General features: G+C 43.1%; 1 protein-coding gene across 5 annotated transcripts in view; it reads right to left on the bottom strand.

Moving 5' to 3' along the window:
• PIP5K1B (phosphatidylinositol-4-phosphate 5-kinase type 1 beta) overlaps positions 1–17731 on the bottom strand; it is a 373029-nt gene that overhangs the window by 124323 nt on the left and 230975 nt on the right. For all 5 annotated transcript variants that reach the window (XM_049896709.1, XM_049896708.1, XM_049896712.1 and 2 more), the window contains 2 exons: positions 13880–14035; positions 10685–10829 (listed from right to left, as the gene is read on the bottom strand). In XM_049896709.1, coding sequence (XP_049752666.1) covers positions 10685–10829; positions 13880–14035 — 301 coding nt within the window. The remainder of the gene's footprint in view (positions 1–10684; positions 10830–13879; positions 14036–17731) is intronic.

The raw sequence follows: 17731 nt of genomic DNA, 5'->3' as shown, positions 1-17731 counted from the left end.
TATGTTCCTAAATAATCTTTTTAATTTCTTCAATTGCTTTATCTGTGTGTTCTTTGGCTTCTTCTGTGTATTGCCTCATTTCCTTCCTGATATCTTGAAGGATTCCGTATATTAATCTTTTGTATTCTCTCTGTGGTAATTCCAGGAAGGCACTTTCATCTAGAAGATCCCTGGATTCTTTGTTTTGAGAGCTTGTTGAGGCAATCATGGTCTGTTTCTTTATGTGACTTGGTATTGACTGTTGCCTCCAAGCGATCTATAAGTTATTGTATTAGTTTATGCTTGCTTACTGGGTCATAGCTGCTTGCTTTGTTTTGTTTTGGTATACCCCTATGGGATGCTTGAGTGAGTTAGCTTATTTTCACCTTTGGAGCTCTGACATCCTGTCCCTAGATGGTTAGAGCTATTATCAGGTATATCAGTCTAGGAGTCCATTGACTTTTCTTGTATGAATTCAGCTCAGGTGTCCAGGTAGCTGATCATCATGGTGTGGTACAGGCTCTGTCCTACAGTCTTAGAGGGGCAGGGGTGGTGTAGGTACCGGTATCTGCTTGCAGCATGGGGTCACACTCTGAACAAGGCAGTGGGCTGAAAATTGTCCCCCACGTGTCTCTGAGGAAAGCGTGTCCCTGTTCCCTAGAGTATACAGGTGGGTGGGTTCTGCAGGTGGACCGTGGGCACCCAATGTTTTTGGTTGTAAAAACTTGGAGGTACCAGTTACCCTTGGACCCCTTTCGCAGGTGGCTGGGTGACCTGAGTGGAGCTACCAGTCCTTACGTCCCTGATGTGGGTAGGTGAGGACCCTGTTTAATAGGCAAAGCCATGTCAAACATCAAACACCCAACTCTCCGCCGCACAGCTGAAATGGTTGGAGTCTGCCAACAAGGGCCTATTCTTCTGAAATAGGCCCACACAGGTCCATGCAGAGGGGAAAGGTACTCAAAGTCCACAAACCGTTTATGGCTGGACAGGAGCTGCTTCTGTCCTGAGCTCCCCTGGTTAGTGGAGATGGCAAATTATCTTTTCCCCCAGTTGTGAATTTATTCCTTCTCCAAGGCTGGGAGGATGGCTCTAGGCACTCAACAGGGCATATCTCAGGTCCAGGGAAGCCAGCCTCTGTAGCAGGCTGGGGCTGGGGGCGTGGTAAAATACACGCAAGTACTTAGCTTTTGCCGAGAGCGCCGTTCTTCTCAGGTTCCAGAGGCGTGAGTGGGCTGTGTGACTGACTGCTTCTCCCTGAGGAAACTGCAGCTGAACACTAGTACCCGCCCACCGCCACTCCGGGAATGGTGCCTGAGGGCTCCCCGAGATTCAGGTCTGGTAACTCCTCTCCGCTTCTGAACAGTCTCTTCCTCCTGCTGCCCCTCAGTTCATTTTCCCAGCTTGCCTTTGAAGTTCAGAGCTCTTAGCTTGTCATAAATATACTCATTTCAGTTGTTTTTTCGGGTCTTTGTTGTAAAGAGGGCTTGCCGGAAGCATCTGTCTATTCTGCCGTCTTGGCTCCGCCTCTGGGTATACACATTATTGAAGAGAAATGTGGATCTTTCCAAACCAAGAAACGCTTTACAGAGGGCATAAAATATCACCTGGGGTCAGACACCTTTCTGCTATGTGCATGGATGTGTATGAACGTGTCCATTGCTCCTTAAAGCAGTAATGGAATGTGATTTTTGAAACAGTGAAGAGCTATTGTAAGAGATAATGAAGACTGAGAAGATCCTGCGGGAACACACCATCCAATCCAAATAACTGCACCACAAAGATCAAACCAGTAGCTGTGCAGTCAATTCTGCCCCATGGCGCCCCCGTGTGTGTCAGAGTAGAACTGTGCTCCTCAGAGTTTTCACTGGCTGATTTTTCAGGAGCAGATTGCCAGATCTTTCTTCTGGGGTGCCCCTGGGTCAACTCAAATCTCCAAGCTTTCGGTTAGCAGCCGAGTGCCTTAACGATTTGCCCTACCCAGAGCCTGCATAAATTTCCTGTTCCCGTGAAGATGCCCCAAGTACTAAAGGTAAAATGTGTTCTGAAAAAGATTTCCACTTCAATGTCTGCACCACTGATCACTTTAATGTCTATTTCTCTTCAATTCTGGTACTGGGGAATATTCTGCCTATTGCCCCGTTTTCTTACTGTGCTGTTGATTTCCAGGGCACAAAGCCTACACAGAGTTGATTCCTAAGTTCTCCGGCTGAGAGTTTCCCAGCTCCTGTTTCAGGGTTCACGTCTAAGGGCAAGCATCTCTCTGGGGAGGAATGCCCTCCAAACCCAGTGGTCGGGTCAGAGGCTCACCGTGCCTCAGCTCGCAGCTTGGGGAGATCCATTTTCAGAAGCAAAGTTACGTGACTGGATGGAGGAGTCTGGCTGCCTGCCCAGGTTCTGCACCATCAAGTATTGCCCTAATTCCCTTGTTTCAGACTGTCTGAGGGGAATTACTCCTAATTTGCAACAAGCCCCCCAGGAAACTGCTAACCTCCCAGCCTCTGATCCTCCTGTGTAAGCCCAGGAACTGCTGGCACTCGCCATCTGCTCTAAGGCACACACTTCCCGACTCCGACTCGTGGCGACCACTTATGTTACAGAGTAGAACCCTTCCATGGGGACTTCTTGGCTGCTATCTGTCACATGAGGTCTCTAGGAGTAGAAATTGACTTGACGGCACCTAACAGCAACAATAATCTTTATGGAAGCAGGTCACCAAGCCTATCTTCCATGGTACCGCTGGGCTAGTTCAAGCCACCAAGCTTAAGATGAGCAGCTGAGTGCCAACTGTTTGTGCCACTCAGGGACCTTACATAGAAGAGGAATTTCGCGTCCTCCCAGCGCTCCCCTGGGAGTGGACAGGGCTGGCTCTGCAAAGCCACTCAGGCCTCCATGTCATTTACAAAAATGCTTACTTCTGCCAGCAGCGAAATTCGTCTGGTTTCACCGGAGGACGTGAACCTGGCTGGACTGCTGACAACATCAGTGATCATTTTATAGCCCGGAACACTCTGATTTTTGTTTCCAGACCTAATGAGTGTTTTATAGCTAATTTCCCCGAGGACATTTGTTCAGGGAACATATGGTACAATCCACAGTTGTTGTCTTTAAAAGTCTTTCTCTCACTGCCTTAATTTTTGTTTTATCCAAGTAATAATGTCATAACATATCACATATGATGCAGATTCAAAAACACATCCATTCTGACTCATAGTGACCCCATAGGACAGAACTGCCCCATAAGGTTTCTAAGGCTATAATCATTACAGAAGTAGACTGACACATCTTTCTCCCGCAGAGTGGATGGTGCGTTCAACCTTATGGTTAGCAGCCACGTTCTTAACCACTGCGCTACCAGGGCTCCTTATGATACAGACAATGTGGTGAAAAGCCCAGTCCTGCACCATCCCCATGATCGGATGTGGATTAAACCATTGTGATCCTTAGGGTCTTCATTGGCTGACGTTCTATTCTCTAGGAGCTCAGATATGTAGCCGCTATCACGTCACACTCAATAAATTCTACCTTCAAAAAAGCACATACGAGTAAACTAATAAACTTTAGACTTCTTATTGCTCATTGCTGTCAAGTTGGCTCTGACTCACGGTGATCCCATGTAAAACAGAATGAAACATCATCAAGTCCTGAGCCATCTTCATGACCGTTGCCATGCTTGAGTCCATTGTTGCAACTACTGTATATTTTGAGTGCCTTCCAACCCAGGGGACTCATCGTCCAGCACTATATTGGATGATGTTCTGTAGTGACCCACAGGGTTTTCGTTGGCTAACTTTCAGAAGTAGGCCACTAGGCCTTTCTTCCTAGTGTATTTTCAGCTGGAAGCTCCCTGAAACCTGTCTACCATGGGTGACCCTACTAGTATTTGAAATACCAATGGCATACCTTCCAGCATCACAGCAGCACGCAAGCCCCCACAATACGACAAACTGACAGGCAGGTGGTGAGATAAGTGATTAGGCATTTTGTGAAATATCATGAAGCATGCCATTCATTATTTTAAACTGTTCATATACTTATGGTTATGTGTTAATGTTCTTGTTGGTGTTGTTGTCAGGTGTCATCAAGTGAGTTCCGACTCATAGCGACCCTATGCACAAAGAACTAAACACTGCCTGATCCTGTGCCATCCTTACAATCATTGTTATCCTTGAGCCCATTGTTGCAGCCACCGGGTAATCCACATCTTTGAGGGTCTTCCTGTTTTCCGCAGACCCTGTACTTTACCAAGCATGATGTCCTTCTCCAGGGGCTGATGCCTCCTGACAACATGTCCAAAGTATGCAAGACACAGTCTCGCCATCCTTGCATCTAAGGAGCATTCTGGTTATACTTCTTCCAAGACAGATTTGTTTGTTCTTTTGGCAGTCCGTGGTATATTCAATATTCTTTGCCAGCACCACAATACAAAGGCATCAATTCTTTGGTCTTTCTTATTCATTCTCCAGCTTTCACATGGATATGATGCAATTGAAAATACCATGGCTTGGGTCAGGCGCACCTTAGTCTTCAAGGTGACACCTTTGCTTTTCAACACTTTAAAGAAGCCCTTCACAGCAGATTTGCCCAGAGCAATGTGTCTTTTGATTTCTTGACTGCTGCTTCCATGGGTGTTGATTGTGGATCCAAGTAAAATGAAATCCTTGACAACTTCAGTCTTTTCTCCGTTTATCGTGATGTTGCTTATTCGTCCAGTTGTGAGGATTTTTGTTTTCTTTATGTTGAGGTGTGGTCCATACTGAAGGCTTTGATCTTTACTAGTAAGTGCTTCAAGTCCTTTTCACTTTCAGCAAGCAAGGTTGTGTCATCTGCATAAAGCAGGTTGTTAATGAGTCTTCCTCTAGTTTTGATGCCCCTTTCTTCTTCAATTAATCCAGCTTCTTGGATTATTTGCTCAGCATACAGATTGACTAAATATGGTGAAAGGACACAAGCCTGATGTACACCTTTCCCAACTTTAAACCACTCAGTTAATGTGCTTAAAAAACAACAACAACAAAAAACAAACCCATTGCCGTCGAGTCAATTTTGACTCATAGCGACCCTACAAGACAGAGTAGACTGCCCCACAGGTTTCCAAGGAGTGCCTGGTAGATTCCATCTGCAGACCTTTTGGTTAGCAGCCACAGCACTTAACCATTATGCCACCAGGGTTTCCTTAATATGCTCAACAATCTGTAAGTACATTTAAAAGCTGTCATTGAAATTGTACCCTTTTCCCACTTAGTCTACCTCCTCCCCAAAAGACTAAATTACTCATTCTCAGAGTCTGATTTAAGCTCTATTTATTTTGGATAATGACTGTCTGTTACATGTGTGTCTAAATCGTATTTACAAGAAATTTCCCAATGGCCGTTAACGAAAATGTTCTTATCACATTTTCCATTGAGATTCCTCTGTGGCATTTCCTTAGATGGAGCCATTGTATCACATCTGAGTTGAGCTGGGAGTGGAAACTCGAAGGCTTTAGTTCTTCCTCCAGGTTCCCTCTGGAATCAGTGCTCCTTAGTGAGGACATGGGCAATTACTTCACCTCTCTGAGCTTGTCCTTTATCCAAATACAAAAACCAAAACCAAACATGTTGCCATCGAGTCAGTTTCGACTCATAGTGATTTTAACTCATAGTGACCATATGGACAGCGTACAACTGTCCCAGAGGGACCCCAAGGAGCAGCTGGTGGATTCGAACTGTAGACCTTTTGGTTGGTAGACAAGCTCTTAACCACTGCACCACCAGGGCACCCTACCCATATAAAAAAAATAGTCTTGGTAAAAATCACCTTCCTTATCGATTGACCACAGGGTTGGTGTGAACAATACATGTGCAAGCATTAAGCATGGCTCCTAGCAAACCTATAATTAACCTGAAGTCCTGGTGGCCCAGTGTTAAGAGCTCGGCTGCTAACCAAAAGGTTGGCAGTTCTAATCCACCAGCCACTCCTTGGAAAGCCTATGGGGTGGATCTACTCTGTCCTATAGGGTCGCTATGAGTCGGAATCAACTTAACTGCAACAGGTTTGGTTTTTAGTTTTATAATTGTAGATGGTGCAGAGTTTCAGTTAAAAACTCGATTTAAGGGAAAACAAATGTTTCCTGAAACAATTTCAGACTTCATCAATGATTCTGGAAGTCAGCATGGTCTCTTATATAAAGTAACGATCAAAGGAAACCTCTCTGGGTTAGTTCAGCCACTACCTACCTGTGTGATGCTGAGTAAGTACTGTCACCTCAGTTCCCTTGCTTTTAAAGGGAAGCTTTGGGGCTAAATAATAGGTAGTTTTTTATTTTTTAAATGAAGAAATCAGCCTCTATAGTCAAAAGAATTTCTTGTTCCATAAAGAGTTAAAAACTTTTTTGGTAAACATTCATGGCTAACCGAAATGCTTTCCTCTGGGGCGTGTCTTGTCTGCAGGCCACCTGCTTGGTTGTGGCCAAGGCTGCAGTGCTGGTGGTGGGCCAGATTGGTGGTGTGTTCCAGGAGTTATCTGTTGAGATCCAGCCTGAAGCCCAATCCCTGGGCTTCCCAAAGACTTTGTTAGCACCTAATTCCCTGATTTGAATCGCTTTCTGCTAAAGATAGAGTGGTTTCCTCTTCCTGCAAAGGAACCCTGAATGACAGTTAAATTTCAGATATCAAATTGCAACTTGGAGACAGAATGTAAAAGGAAGTCTGTGAAAAATAAAAAAAAAGTTCACTTCAAAAAAGAAAAGGGAAAATATCACAGGTAACATGTTTTTTTTTTCCCCCTCCGCATCCAAATATATATAATTCCAGTTGTTCTTGTGTGTTATTGAGTCAATTCTGCCTCCTAGTGATTCTACAGGACAGAGTAGAACTGCCCCATAGAGTTTCTAAGGCTGGAATCTTTATGGGAGCAGATCTTTTTCCCACAGAGCTGCTGATGGGTTGGAGCCACTGGTGGGTTGGAACTGCTGACCTTTCAGTTACCAGCCAGGTACTTAAACATTATGCAAACAGGGGTCCTTATGATACCAGTATCAACATAAACAAAACTACCAAGAATTACAACACAGCCCTAGGAGCAGGCAGAGATAACCCCCAAACTGGCTAGGAGAGACTGGGAGTCAGGAGGTGTCAGTGCCAGACCCTGTGGGAACCTTAGGATATCCATGACTTTAATACCTTCCAGCCAAGAGACTAGATACTTAACAACAAGAAACCCAAAAAACAAAAACCCAAACCCTTTTATTTCTATCCTGAATATTTCAGTAAATAATTTAATAGTGCATCCAATTACAATCCCTGATAATTATAACAGTAGCAAACTGTAAGAAACTACCACAGCTTTAATGAGGATTGCTTTGACTTTGCTAAGAGCTTCCTGTGACTTTTTGGCTCTTTGTCCTATCCCTCTTTCTCTTTTTTTTATTGTAGTGAAAACAGACACCTCAAAACATCCGCTAACAAAACCTCCACATTTATAACTCAACAACACAGATGACATCTTTTATGTTGTGCCTCCATTATGCCATCCCCATCCAAAGCCAACTATCTTTTGAGCTGCTACTTATACTTGACAGCAAAACAACTTTACAGAGACCGATGCGTTCAGCTGTGCCATACAGACAGAAAAAACTTCGTGCTGGGCTAATTAGTTTACATAACAAATTTGAACATTCAAGATATATGATAAATCACTTTAAATTTCTCTAATCCAAGTAAACTAACCAAGTAAAAAACTCACTGCCTTCAAGTCAATTCTGACTCATAAAGACCCCATTGGGTTTCCAAGGCTGTAAATCTCCATGGAAGCAGACTGCCACGTCCTTTGCCTACAGAGATCCTGGTAGTTTCAAACTACTGACCTTTTGGTTAGCAATCAATCACTTTACCTACTGTGCCACATGGGCTCCTTAACCAAGTTAAATGGTTTTTATGTTCTCATGAGTTGAATAAATTTATAATGGAGGCTGCTTTGTTGGGCAGAGCCATCCAAACTGAGGCCTGGGGAAGATTTGTGGTTTGTCTTGTCATTTTTACCATTTCACCATTTCTTGACCCAGAGTGGCTACCTAACTGTTACCTACCTAAGCTTGTATCTAGCTGAGAAAAAAGGGAACAGCAACAAAAAAGAAGAGTTACTATAACAGGTCCAACAGCTAGACTTTAACTCACCATCAGCCAAGCTAGAATCGATAGGTATGCATGTATTAAAAATGAATATTGATCATATTGAGTCCTCTTTCTGAAAGTGAACCAAGCTACTAGCCTGGAGGAGGAAGATGACTCCCAGTAGAAACTCTGCACCTGCACAAATTTGATTTCAACAAGAACTTGCTCACCATTGACTAGATAATTATTGACAGCCTACACATGTTAGTACCTGCCCATTTATACATGCTAGTAACAAAACTGCATACATAAAAATAGCAAATAAAACAACTGATCCCATAGACAATCTCTGATCTCTTTGTAAAGATCACACTTTCTAGCACCAGTTGCAGAACAGTTCATTTAAAAGGAAAAAGTACCTAAAACCTAAGAGATTCCAGTAACTACCCCAATTCTTAAATTCACATTATGTGTTTGAGGGTCACTGTATTAGTTCACTATTGCTGCTCTAACAAATTACCACAAACTTAGTGGCTTAAAACAAAGTAAATTTACTGTCTTCCAGTTCTGGAGGTCAGAAAGCCTAAAATCAAGTTATTGACAGCTTGTGTTCCTTTGTAGGTGCTCCAGGAATGAACCTGTTTCTTCGCTTTTTACAGCTTCTAGAGTCCCGGCGTGGTGCACATGGTTAAATCCTCAACTACTAGGGGAAAGGTTGGCTGTTTGAACCCATCCAGGGATGCCTCGGGAGAAAGGCCTGGTGATCTGCTTCTGAAAGGTCACACAGTCTTGAAAACTCTATGGAGCTGTTCTACTCTGCACACATGGAATCACCATGAGTTGTAACTGACTTGATGGCAACTGGTATGGTAGTATAGAGTCCACTTGCATTCCCTGGTTCATGACCCTTTCATCTTTAAAGTCAGCAGCTTAGCATCTTCATTTTTCTTTCTTTCTTTCTTTTTTTTAATTGCACTTTAGATGGTTTACAGAACAAACTAGCTTCTCAGTAAACATCTAGTACACATATTGTTTTATGACGTTGGTTGCCAACCCCATGACACGTCAACACTCTCCCTTCTCAACCTTTGGTTCCTCATTATCAGCTTTCCTATCCCCTCCTGCCTTCTCGTCCTTGCCCCTGGGCTGGTGTGCCCATTTAGTCTCATTTTGTTTTATGGGCCTGTCTAACCTTTAGCTGAAGGGTAAACATCAGGAGTGACTTCATTACTGAACTAAAAGGGTGTCCGGGCACCATACTTTTGGGGTTTCTCCAATCTCTGTCAGGCCAGTAAGTCTGGTCTTTTTTTGTGAGTTAGAATTTTGTTTTACATATTCCTCCAGCTCTGTTCAGGACCCTCTTTTGTGATTCCTGTCAGAGCAGTCAGTGGTAGTAGCCGGGCACCATCTTGTACTGGACTCAGTCTGGTTGAAGCTTTGGTAGTTGTGGTCCATTAGTCCTTTGGACTAATCTTTCCCTTGTGTCTTTAGTTTTCTTCATTCTCCCTTGCTCCCAAAGGGGTGAGACCAGTGGAGTATCTTATATAGCTGCTCACAGCCTTTTAAGACCCCAGACGCTACTCACCAAAGTAGAATGTAGAACATATTCTCTATAAACTATGTTATGCCAATTGAGTTAGATGTTCCCTGAGACCATGGTCCCCACATCCCTCAGCCCAGTAGATCAGTCCCTCAGGAGTTTGGATGAGTCTGTGAAGCTCCCATGACCTTGCCTTGTACATGTTGTGCTGACTTCCCCAGAAGTGTGAGCACAGCATCTTCAACTCTCTTGCTCTCTCTCTGCGCTCTGCCTCCCCATCAAGTGTCTTTCTCTGCCTTTAACCCTCCTGCTTCCTTCTTAAAAAAAAAACTCTTGTGATTATACTGATGTTTTTAGGTGCCACGGAGTCAATTTTGACTCATAGTGACCCCATGTGACAGAGAACTGCCCCATAGGGTTTTCTTGGCTATAATCTTTGCAAAAGGGGATCACCAGGCCTTTCTCTCTCTGAGTCATTGCCAGGTTTGAGCGGCCGACATTTCCATTTGCAGCTGAGCACTTAACCATTGTGCCACCATGGCCCACCTAAATAATCCAGGATGATTTCCCCATCTCTGGGTCCTTGACTTAATCACATCTGCAAAGTCCCTTTTGCCATGTCAGGTAACATGTTCCCAGGTTCCAGGGATTAGGATGTGGGCATCTCTGCGGGGCCATTATCAGGCCTCCCGCAGTAAATAAGGCCACTTATAGGAAAAGAGAATGTTAAGATACCTTTACGGCTATCTGTGCAATATCAATAAATAATGCTCATTTAAAAAATTATCCGTCCATAGGAAACTAGTAAAACAAAAATGCTACAAATTTGTCTTCCTCCTCAGAGCCCAGGGTAGAATTTCCACCTGGCACAATGATGAACTGTAATGGAAACCACGGGGGGTGGCTGCAAACGTACTTCTCATCACGGTAAAGATCCAGCATGTCCTCTCGCTCTTACTTACAAGGCAGGTAAGGGGATATCTGGGTCGTTAGAGACAGCATGTTCCCTCTCTGAGGACGCTAGTTGACGCGGCAATGGCCTGATTGGTAATCTGATCGCGCTAAGCATTACCTGTTTGAATAAAGCGTAGTCCTGTCCTGTGGATAATGTTCGCTGGCGTACAAGGAAGAGGATGAAATCGTGGTCGCCAAGGAAGCAGCTTCAAACAGCGATGGGGTGCTGGGCACCAGGTCTGGGCGGTGTCGGGATCCTAGCGCTGAGCGAGGAAAGCAACACACACGCTTGTGAATCTCAGTGGAAATGCGCCTTTGGCCTCCAGAATAACTTACATGCGCCAAAAGCACCCATTTTACATAACAGGCAGCAAATTAAATGATGAATAAATTGCAAGCATTGAAACCATTGCTGAAATATAAAACAGCTTCTTGAAAACTGGTTAGGCAGAAAGGAAATTGCATTAATTCACGTGATGGCTTACAGAAATGACATTACCAATGTCCTTTGAAAAGCCTAATAGAGTGATTTACTATTTCAAAAGATGACAAAGAAAGCTTCCAGGAGCTTGAGGAGATAATAACCCAGCAGGTATGAAAGGATGACAGGCAAGTGTGGAAACACGGGGGACCGACTCTCCTCCTGAGGACACACGTGCGTCCGTGGATTTCCAGTTTAAATCAAAGAACCCTGAACCTTCAAGAGCCAGGAAACAAGTACTGCACAGGCCAGCAGCCAGTGACAACCTCACCCTGCTGGAGCCCACATGTATCTTTTTTTATTATCCCAGGCTCTGCTGGACATTGTACTTCAGCAGCAAGATTGTTATCTAGAACTTCGGAGAGCTAGCTCAGGTAACATCTTGATTTCAGTTTTTACCCGAGCAGAGAACCCAGGTAAACAGTGCCCAGGCTTCTGACCACAGAGCTGTGAACTAAGAAATGGATGTTATCTAAAGCCACTAAGTTTGTGGTAACTTGTTACCTGGTGATAGAAAACAAATAGTACCAAGAAACACTGAAAACACCAGAAAACCAATGGTTAAAAAGTAGAGGGGAAATTTGGCAATAACCTAGTGCACTGTGAAAGGCAAAGACCCCAAGAACAGAGCGCTATAAAGAGGTCGATCCTTTTGCAAACCTTGAACTGGCAGAGAATTGTAAAGTAAACTCATTTTTAAGTAGTAAGTTAGTTACGTTCTCAAAGAATGTGCTCAATAGCTTTTTCCTCAACCTTCAGAGACTTTTTCAGGTGAAGTACCTCTAAATATAAAGCCATGGGTCCAACTGTTCATCAGACCAAAGTACAATTTGTGTGCTACTTTCCATGTTTCCAGGCTTTTTGGACAGTATGTAGTATACTATACTCAACCCCTCCATTAACAATTGGGCTGTTTATTAAATTTAGGCCATATTGAACATATTCTTTGAAAATGTAACTAACACATGGTTTAAAAATAAGCACATCCTATCTCCTAGATGGGACAGACACCTTGTAGTTTTATGCGTGCTACCAAAAGGCTGGCAGTTCAAACACACCCAGAGGTGCCTCATGACCTTGCAAACCCTATGGAGCAGTTCTACTCTGCACACGTGGGGTTGCCATGAGTTGGAACTGACATGCAGGCAGCTAACAACAACAATGGGAAAGCCAGGTGGGTGGTAGGGGAGTTGCCAATGGAGGGATGATTGGGGTGGTGGGCGAAAGTCTGACAAAACTGGAGCCATCAGCTTAACTCTGCCATCACGAGTGGCAGGGAGAGGCTCAAGGGCAATTAACTCTTTGGTTGAAATCAGGAATTCTGGGTGAAAGTTGGTTTCCTGGACGATGAGAAAGAAAGAAACCCAATGTGGCTCATATGGACGAGCACTGCAAAAGGGAACAGGGATAGCAGCCTATTCTAAAGACTGAGGAGAAGAAACCTCTAAAAGATCTCCTGTGGGAACCAGAAGTTCAGGAAATGCTAGAGACCTTCAAAAGAATATACCAGTAGAAAATTCTAAGACTTCACTTCCCCTTATCAGATTAAAAGAGAAAAGCCAAAGATCCACTCAGTTGATAGACAAAAGTATATGAAAAAATTCAATACTCCCTCCTGATAAAATCTTTCAGCAAATGAAGAATAAAAAGGAAGTTCCTTAACCTGATTATCAAATACAGCAAACACCTTTCTCAACAGTGAAAGGTTAGAACCATTCCCTTTAAAATGAGGACAAGCCAAGTGTGTCTACAGGCACCACTTGTATACATCGTTGTACTAAATGTCCTGGCCAGGAAATAAGAGAGAAAAAAGAAAGGAAAAAAAAAAAAAATGCGAGGTCTATTTTGGGTATGTGGTAGCAACAAACAACCAGAAAACTCAATTCTTAAAAAAGATACTATTTAAAAAGGCAAAAAAATATATGCAGTTCTGAGTCAGAACCAACTCAATGGTGATGAGTCTGGTTTTTTTTTTTATATATATTTCTATATTGGGAGGCCCTGGTTTGATTCCTGGCCTAGGCACCTCACGTGTACCCACCACCCATCTGTCAGTGCAGTCTTGTATATTATGATGCTGAACAGGTTTTAGGAGAGCTTTCAGACTAAGACAGACTAGGAAGAAAGGTTTGGCGATCTACTTCTGAAAATCAGCCAGTGGAAACCCTATGGATCACTACAGTCCAATCCACAACCCATCATGGGGATGGGGCAGGACGAGGCAGCGTTTCGTCCCATTGTGCACTGGTCCGACACAAGTTGGGCCCGACTTGACAGCAGCTAACAACAACACTTCTGTATCCGCCCAAGGAATCAATCTAACAGAAAGTATACATGACAAGCAAGGAGAAAATGATAAAATTTCATTTAAGTTCATTAAAGAAGACCTAAACAGCTGAAGAGATAACTCACTGTTACATTGCATGTATATTTATACACATATGTATGTATATGTATGTATGGAAACCCTGGTGGCGTAATGCTTAACTAAAAGGTCAGCAGTTAGAATCCACCAGCTGCTCCTTGGAAACCCTTTGGGGCTGTTCTACTCTGTCCCTTAGGGTCGCTATGAGTTGGAATCGACTCAACGGCAATGGTATGGGTATACGTATATATACATATATGTATGTGTGTATACACACATATACACCCACACAGAGCAAGGTCTAGGAGCAAAAACACCAAATGTTTGTTACCTTCAGGTAGTGGGATTATAGGAGATTTTTTCTTTTTGTATATTGTTGTATTTTCTAATTTTTCTATTGTTAATTTGCATTACTTGTATAAATAAATCACAATAACTTTTTTTTTTTTTAAGTTACATGTCTTTACCTTCTTCGTCAAGGCTGCTGAAACTCTGCCCTTCAGTCAGCAAGTCGCTCTTCTCATCCTTCCATTCCTGGCTGATGGAAGACACTATCTCCTGTGAGGTTGCCTTCAGAGCGGCAATGGAATTGCACCTTTTCTTAGAAGGTGAGGCCTTCAAGGCTAGAAAAGAAGGAAAAAGGAGAGACAAAGATTCTTATTGTACATTCATATTTTCTTTTCTTTTGGTGAAAATAAACACAGCCATACAACATTCCAACGATTTCTACAAGCACAACTCAGTGACATCCGTTACCTCCTTCAAGTTGTGCGACATTCTCACTATTCTGCGAATTGTTCTACTACCATTGACTTAGACTCACTGCCCCGTAAGCTTCTCATGTAACCTTTTGAGTTGCTGTTGTCAATTTGATCTCACATAGACAATTCTTTAAAAGAGCACAATGCTCAAGGCAGACATATTTTACTTATTAAGATAAACTATTGTTTGGTTCTAAAAAGAAGACTTCAGGGGACAGTTTTAGTTTAAGGTTTAAATTTTAAAGATTATCTTAGGGCATAGTTTCAGGGGTTCACCCAGCCTCAGTGGCTCCAGAAAGTCTGGATTCCACTGAGAATTTGAAATTCTGTTCTGCATTTTCCCCCTTTTGAGCAGGATTCCCCTATAGAATCTTTGATCAAAATAGTCCACATTCATATTTTATGGATTAAATTAATATTGTATTTATTATTTATTAACATTTTGGTTATTATTTGAGTAGAATTCAAGAAGCTTTTTTTTATATATTTGAGTAAAAAGTACAAACTGCTATCAAGTTGACCCTGACTCATGGTGACTCTATGTGTGTCAGAATAGAACTGTGTGCTATAGCGTTTTCAATGGCCGATTTTTCAGAAATAGATGGCCAGGCCTTCCTTACAAGGTACCTCTGGGTGGACTCGAACCCCCAACCTTTCAGTTAGCATCTGAGTGCTTAGCCATTTGCACCACCCAAGGACTGCATATACAAGGAAAGGGAGAGAGCAAAGTTGTCTGTGTTTTAGTAACTTCTTTTGTCCAAAATGACTTGACTTACTTCGGGCTGTCTCAGAATAAATCAGAGAAGTAATATCTCTGCAGATTTTGAAATCAAGACTTATTTGAGGTGAATGCAAATGTTCCATGGCTGAACAATTGGCTTTTCTTCCTCCAAACAATGTTTTTCTAGTGCTGGGAGGAGGGTGGGTGGGCCGGTAATCTCGGATGGTAGAGTACCGAGAATTTCTCATGACCCTAAGTTTTATTAACTTGGGAACGGGAATTTCTAAACAGCCAATGTTTAATCTTATATGCACGTCACCCACTTCAGCCAAGCTGCTTCTGGGTGCTTTTTTCTTTCAGCGACTTTCCACTGAAACTTTCTACCCCTTGGGTCTTTTCCAGCTCATGGTTATGTCAGATGTCTAATTCACTGCTGGTCGTTGTCCAAACAGCCTTCTACGGCACACTGAAGTGTGTTGGGAAACTCAAGCATTGCAAATGAACTGGACAGGCAACCTCACTCACTGAAGGCTGTGCTTTTCCCACTAGAAGGTCAGTAGTTGCTGCTCAAGGGCAGGTGGACCATCCCATTTATATGCTCCACCTGTTGCAATAATTCTTCTTGGCTTCTCAGCGTTAGAGGATTTCCTTGGAGGGCAGGGGGAGGTGGAAGTTGTATCTTGTTGATGTTTTTCCTTGAACTTGTTCTTGGCAGCATTTCCCCTCGCTGGGAGGTTTGCAGAAAGGGGGTAACTCAGCAGCAGATGCATTAGAGTACTTGTGTTTACTCTTGGGAATCTCAGAGTTCAGAGTAGCTTGTTCATCTGAGGCCCTACTCACAGGCAGCTTGCGAGAATTTAATTGGAGAAGGACTTTGGGACCCACAGATGAAGAAATAATAGAGAGCGATCTCTCCGTGCAAAGAGAAGGGACAATTTATGGGTTCCCCCAAGCAGTCTTATAATAATAACATAATCCTAATAATACATAAAGAAGCCCTGGTGTCACAGTGGTTAAGCACTTGGCTGCTAACGAAAAGGTTGGTGGCTTGGACCCACCCAACAGCCCTGTGGGAGGAAAGACCTGTCAATGTGCTGCTGTAAAGATTACAGCCCGGAGAACCCTATGGGGCAGTTCTACTCTGTCACATCAGGTCACTATGAGTCGTAATTGACTCGATGGCACCTAACAACAATAATAAATAACTTCTGCAGTGGGTTGTTGAGTTCACAAGCCAACATTCATGTTTCATTCCAGTTGCCACTGAGTCAGCTCTGACTCAGGGTGATCCCATGTGTGTCAGAGTAGAACTGTGCTCTTTAGCGTTTTCAGTGATTGACTTTTGGGAGGCAGATCACCAAACGTTCTTCTGAGGCACCTCTGGATGGACTTGGACTGCCAACGTTTTGATCAGTAGCTGAGTGCATCAACCGTTTTCACCACACAGGGGCTCTTCACATTCCATATCTCAAATTGCCCGTACGGTTGTCTGAGGGAGGGACGTCCTCTTACAGGCCAAGAGATGGAGAGTTAGGAAGGTTGGGCCTGGCTCAAGATTGTACGGCTAGAAAGTGTTAAACTGGGTGTCTTTCTTTTATTTTTTTTAAACCAAGTATTTTGTGCTCAATATTCCAGTGCTCCCATCATTAATACGTTTCTCATATAAACTATAGAAATGGATTGAATAGGAAAATGCCTTGGCAAATCTAGTTTGTTGATGTTGGCTGCTGTCGAGTTCAACTCATAGAGATCCCATGTGACCAAGTAAACTGCACCACAGGGTTGTCTCAGCTGTATGGGAGCAGATTGCCAGGCCTTTCTTCCTCCAAATTTTCTATTAGCACCAAAATGCTTAAGTGCGGTGCCAGCATGGCTCCTTAGGGTGTCTTTCTTTTTAAGTTGCCTAATTGGTAGTTGATTTCCTAGCTCTTTAGTACTCTGTTTCTGGTTAAAGTGAGGAAAAAAAAAAGAAGATACAACTAGAATTTGTCTTTCCTTGAGGGTGGAGATTTTGAATGTTTAAAAGCTGATCAAAATGGATTTTGATGACCAATAAGTAGACCAAGTAAGCCATGCTTCCCTTAACTCCCCATGCCATCCAACAGCGGTGACACGTGGTTTGTAAGTCTGAAGCACATGCCAGCTTCCGCCCCCACATTCTGTCTGCTAGGTTTCACACACCCTTGACTTTCAGTATAGTATCGAGTTTCAACGAAGTCTTTTCAAAATTCTAAACCAGAGGGCCTCAAATGCAGCTCAGGGGCCAGTCAGGGGATCTCTGAGGCTCTTTCAGGGTTTCTGCAAGGTCAAACTACTTTCACAATAATATTAAGACACTATTTTTTTTCTCTCTCATGCTTTCATGAGTATTATGATGGAGTTTTCCAGACATTACATAACCAGGATATCACCACAGGTGGGATTTAGAAGGAGATGGGGAATTCCAGATGCTTCCTATTAAGCCAGACATTATTGTTGTTGTTGTTGTTAGTAGATGTTACAGAGTAGAACTACCCCACAGGGTTTCCAAGGCTGTAAACCTCTAAGGAAGCAGACCGCCACATCTTTCTCCTGAGGAGTGGCTGACAGGTTCAAACCACCAACCTTTTAGTTAGCAGCCTAGCACTTAACCACTGCATCACCAGGGCTTCTCAACTGACAAATAGAGGGCTGTATATAAAATTGTACGCCACTATGCTACTCATTCTATAAAAATACACATAGAGAAAAATGGGCAGGAAGTACATTAAATATCAGTGGTGGAGATCTCCGGGTTGTGGGATTTCAAGTAATTTTCACAGTTTTCCTTTGCGTCTTTTTGGACTCGCCAGAATTTT

This window comes from Elephas maximus, chromosome 9, assembly GCF_024166365.1.
Source record: "Elephas maximus indicus isolate mEleMax1 chromosome 9, mEleMax1 primary haplotype, whole genome shotgun sequence".
Classification (NCBI taxonomy): domain Eukaryota; kingdom Metazoa; phylum Chordata; class Mammalia; order Proboscidea; family Elephantidae; genus Elephas; species Elephas maximus.
The sequence above is the reverse complement of the archived record's forward strand: the minus strand, read 5'-3'. Positions and strand labels throughout refer to the sequence as shown.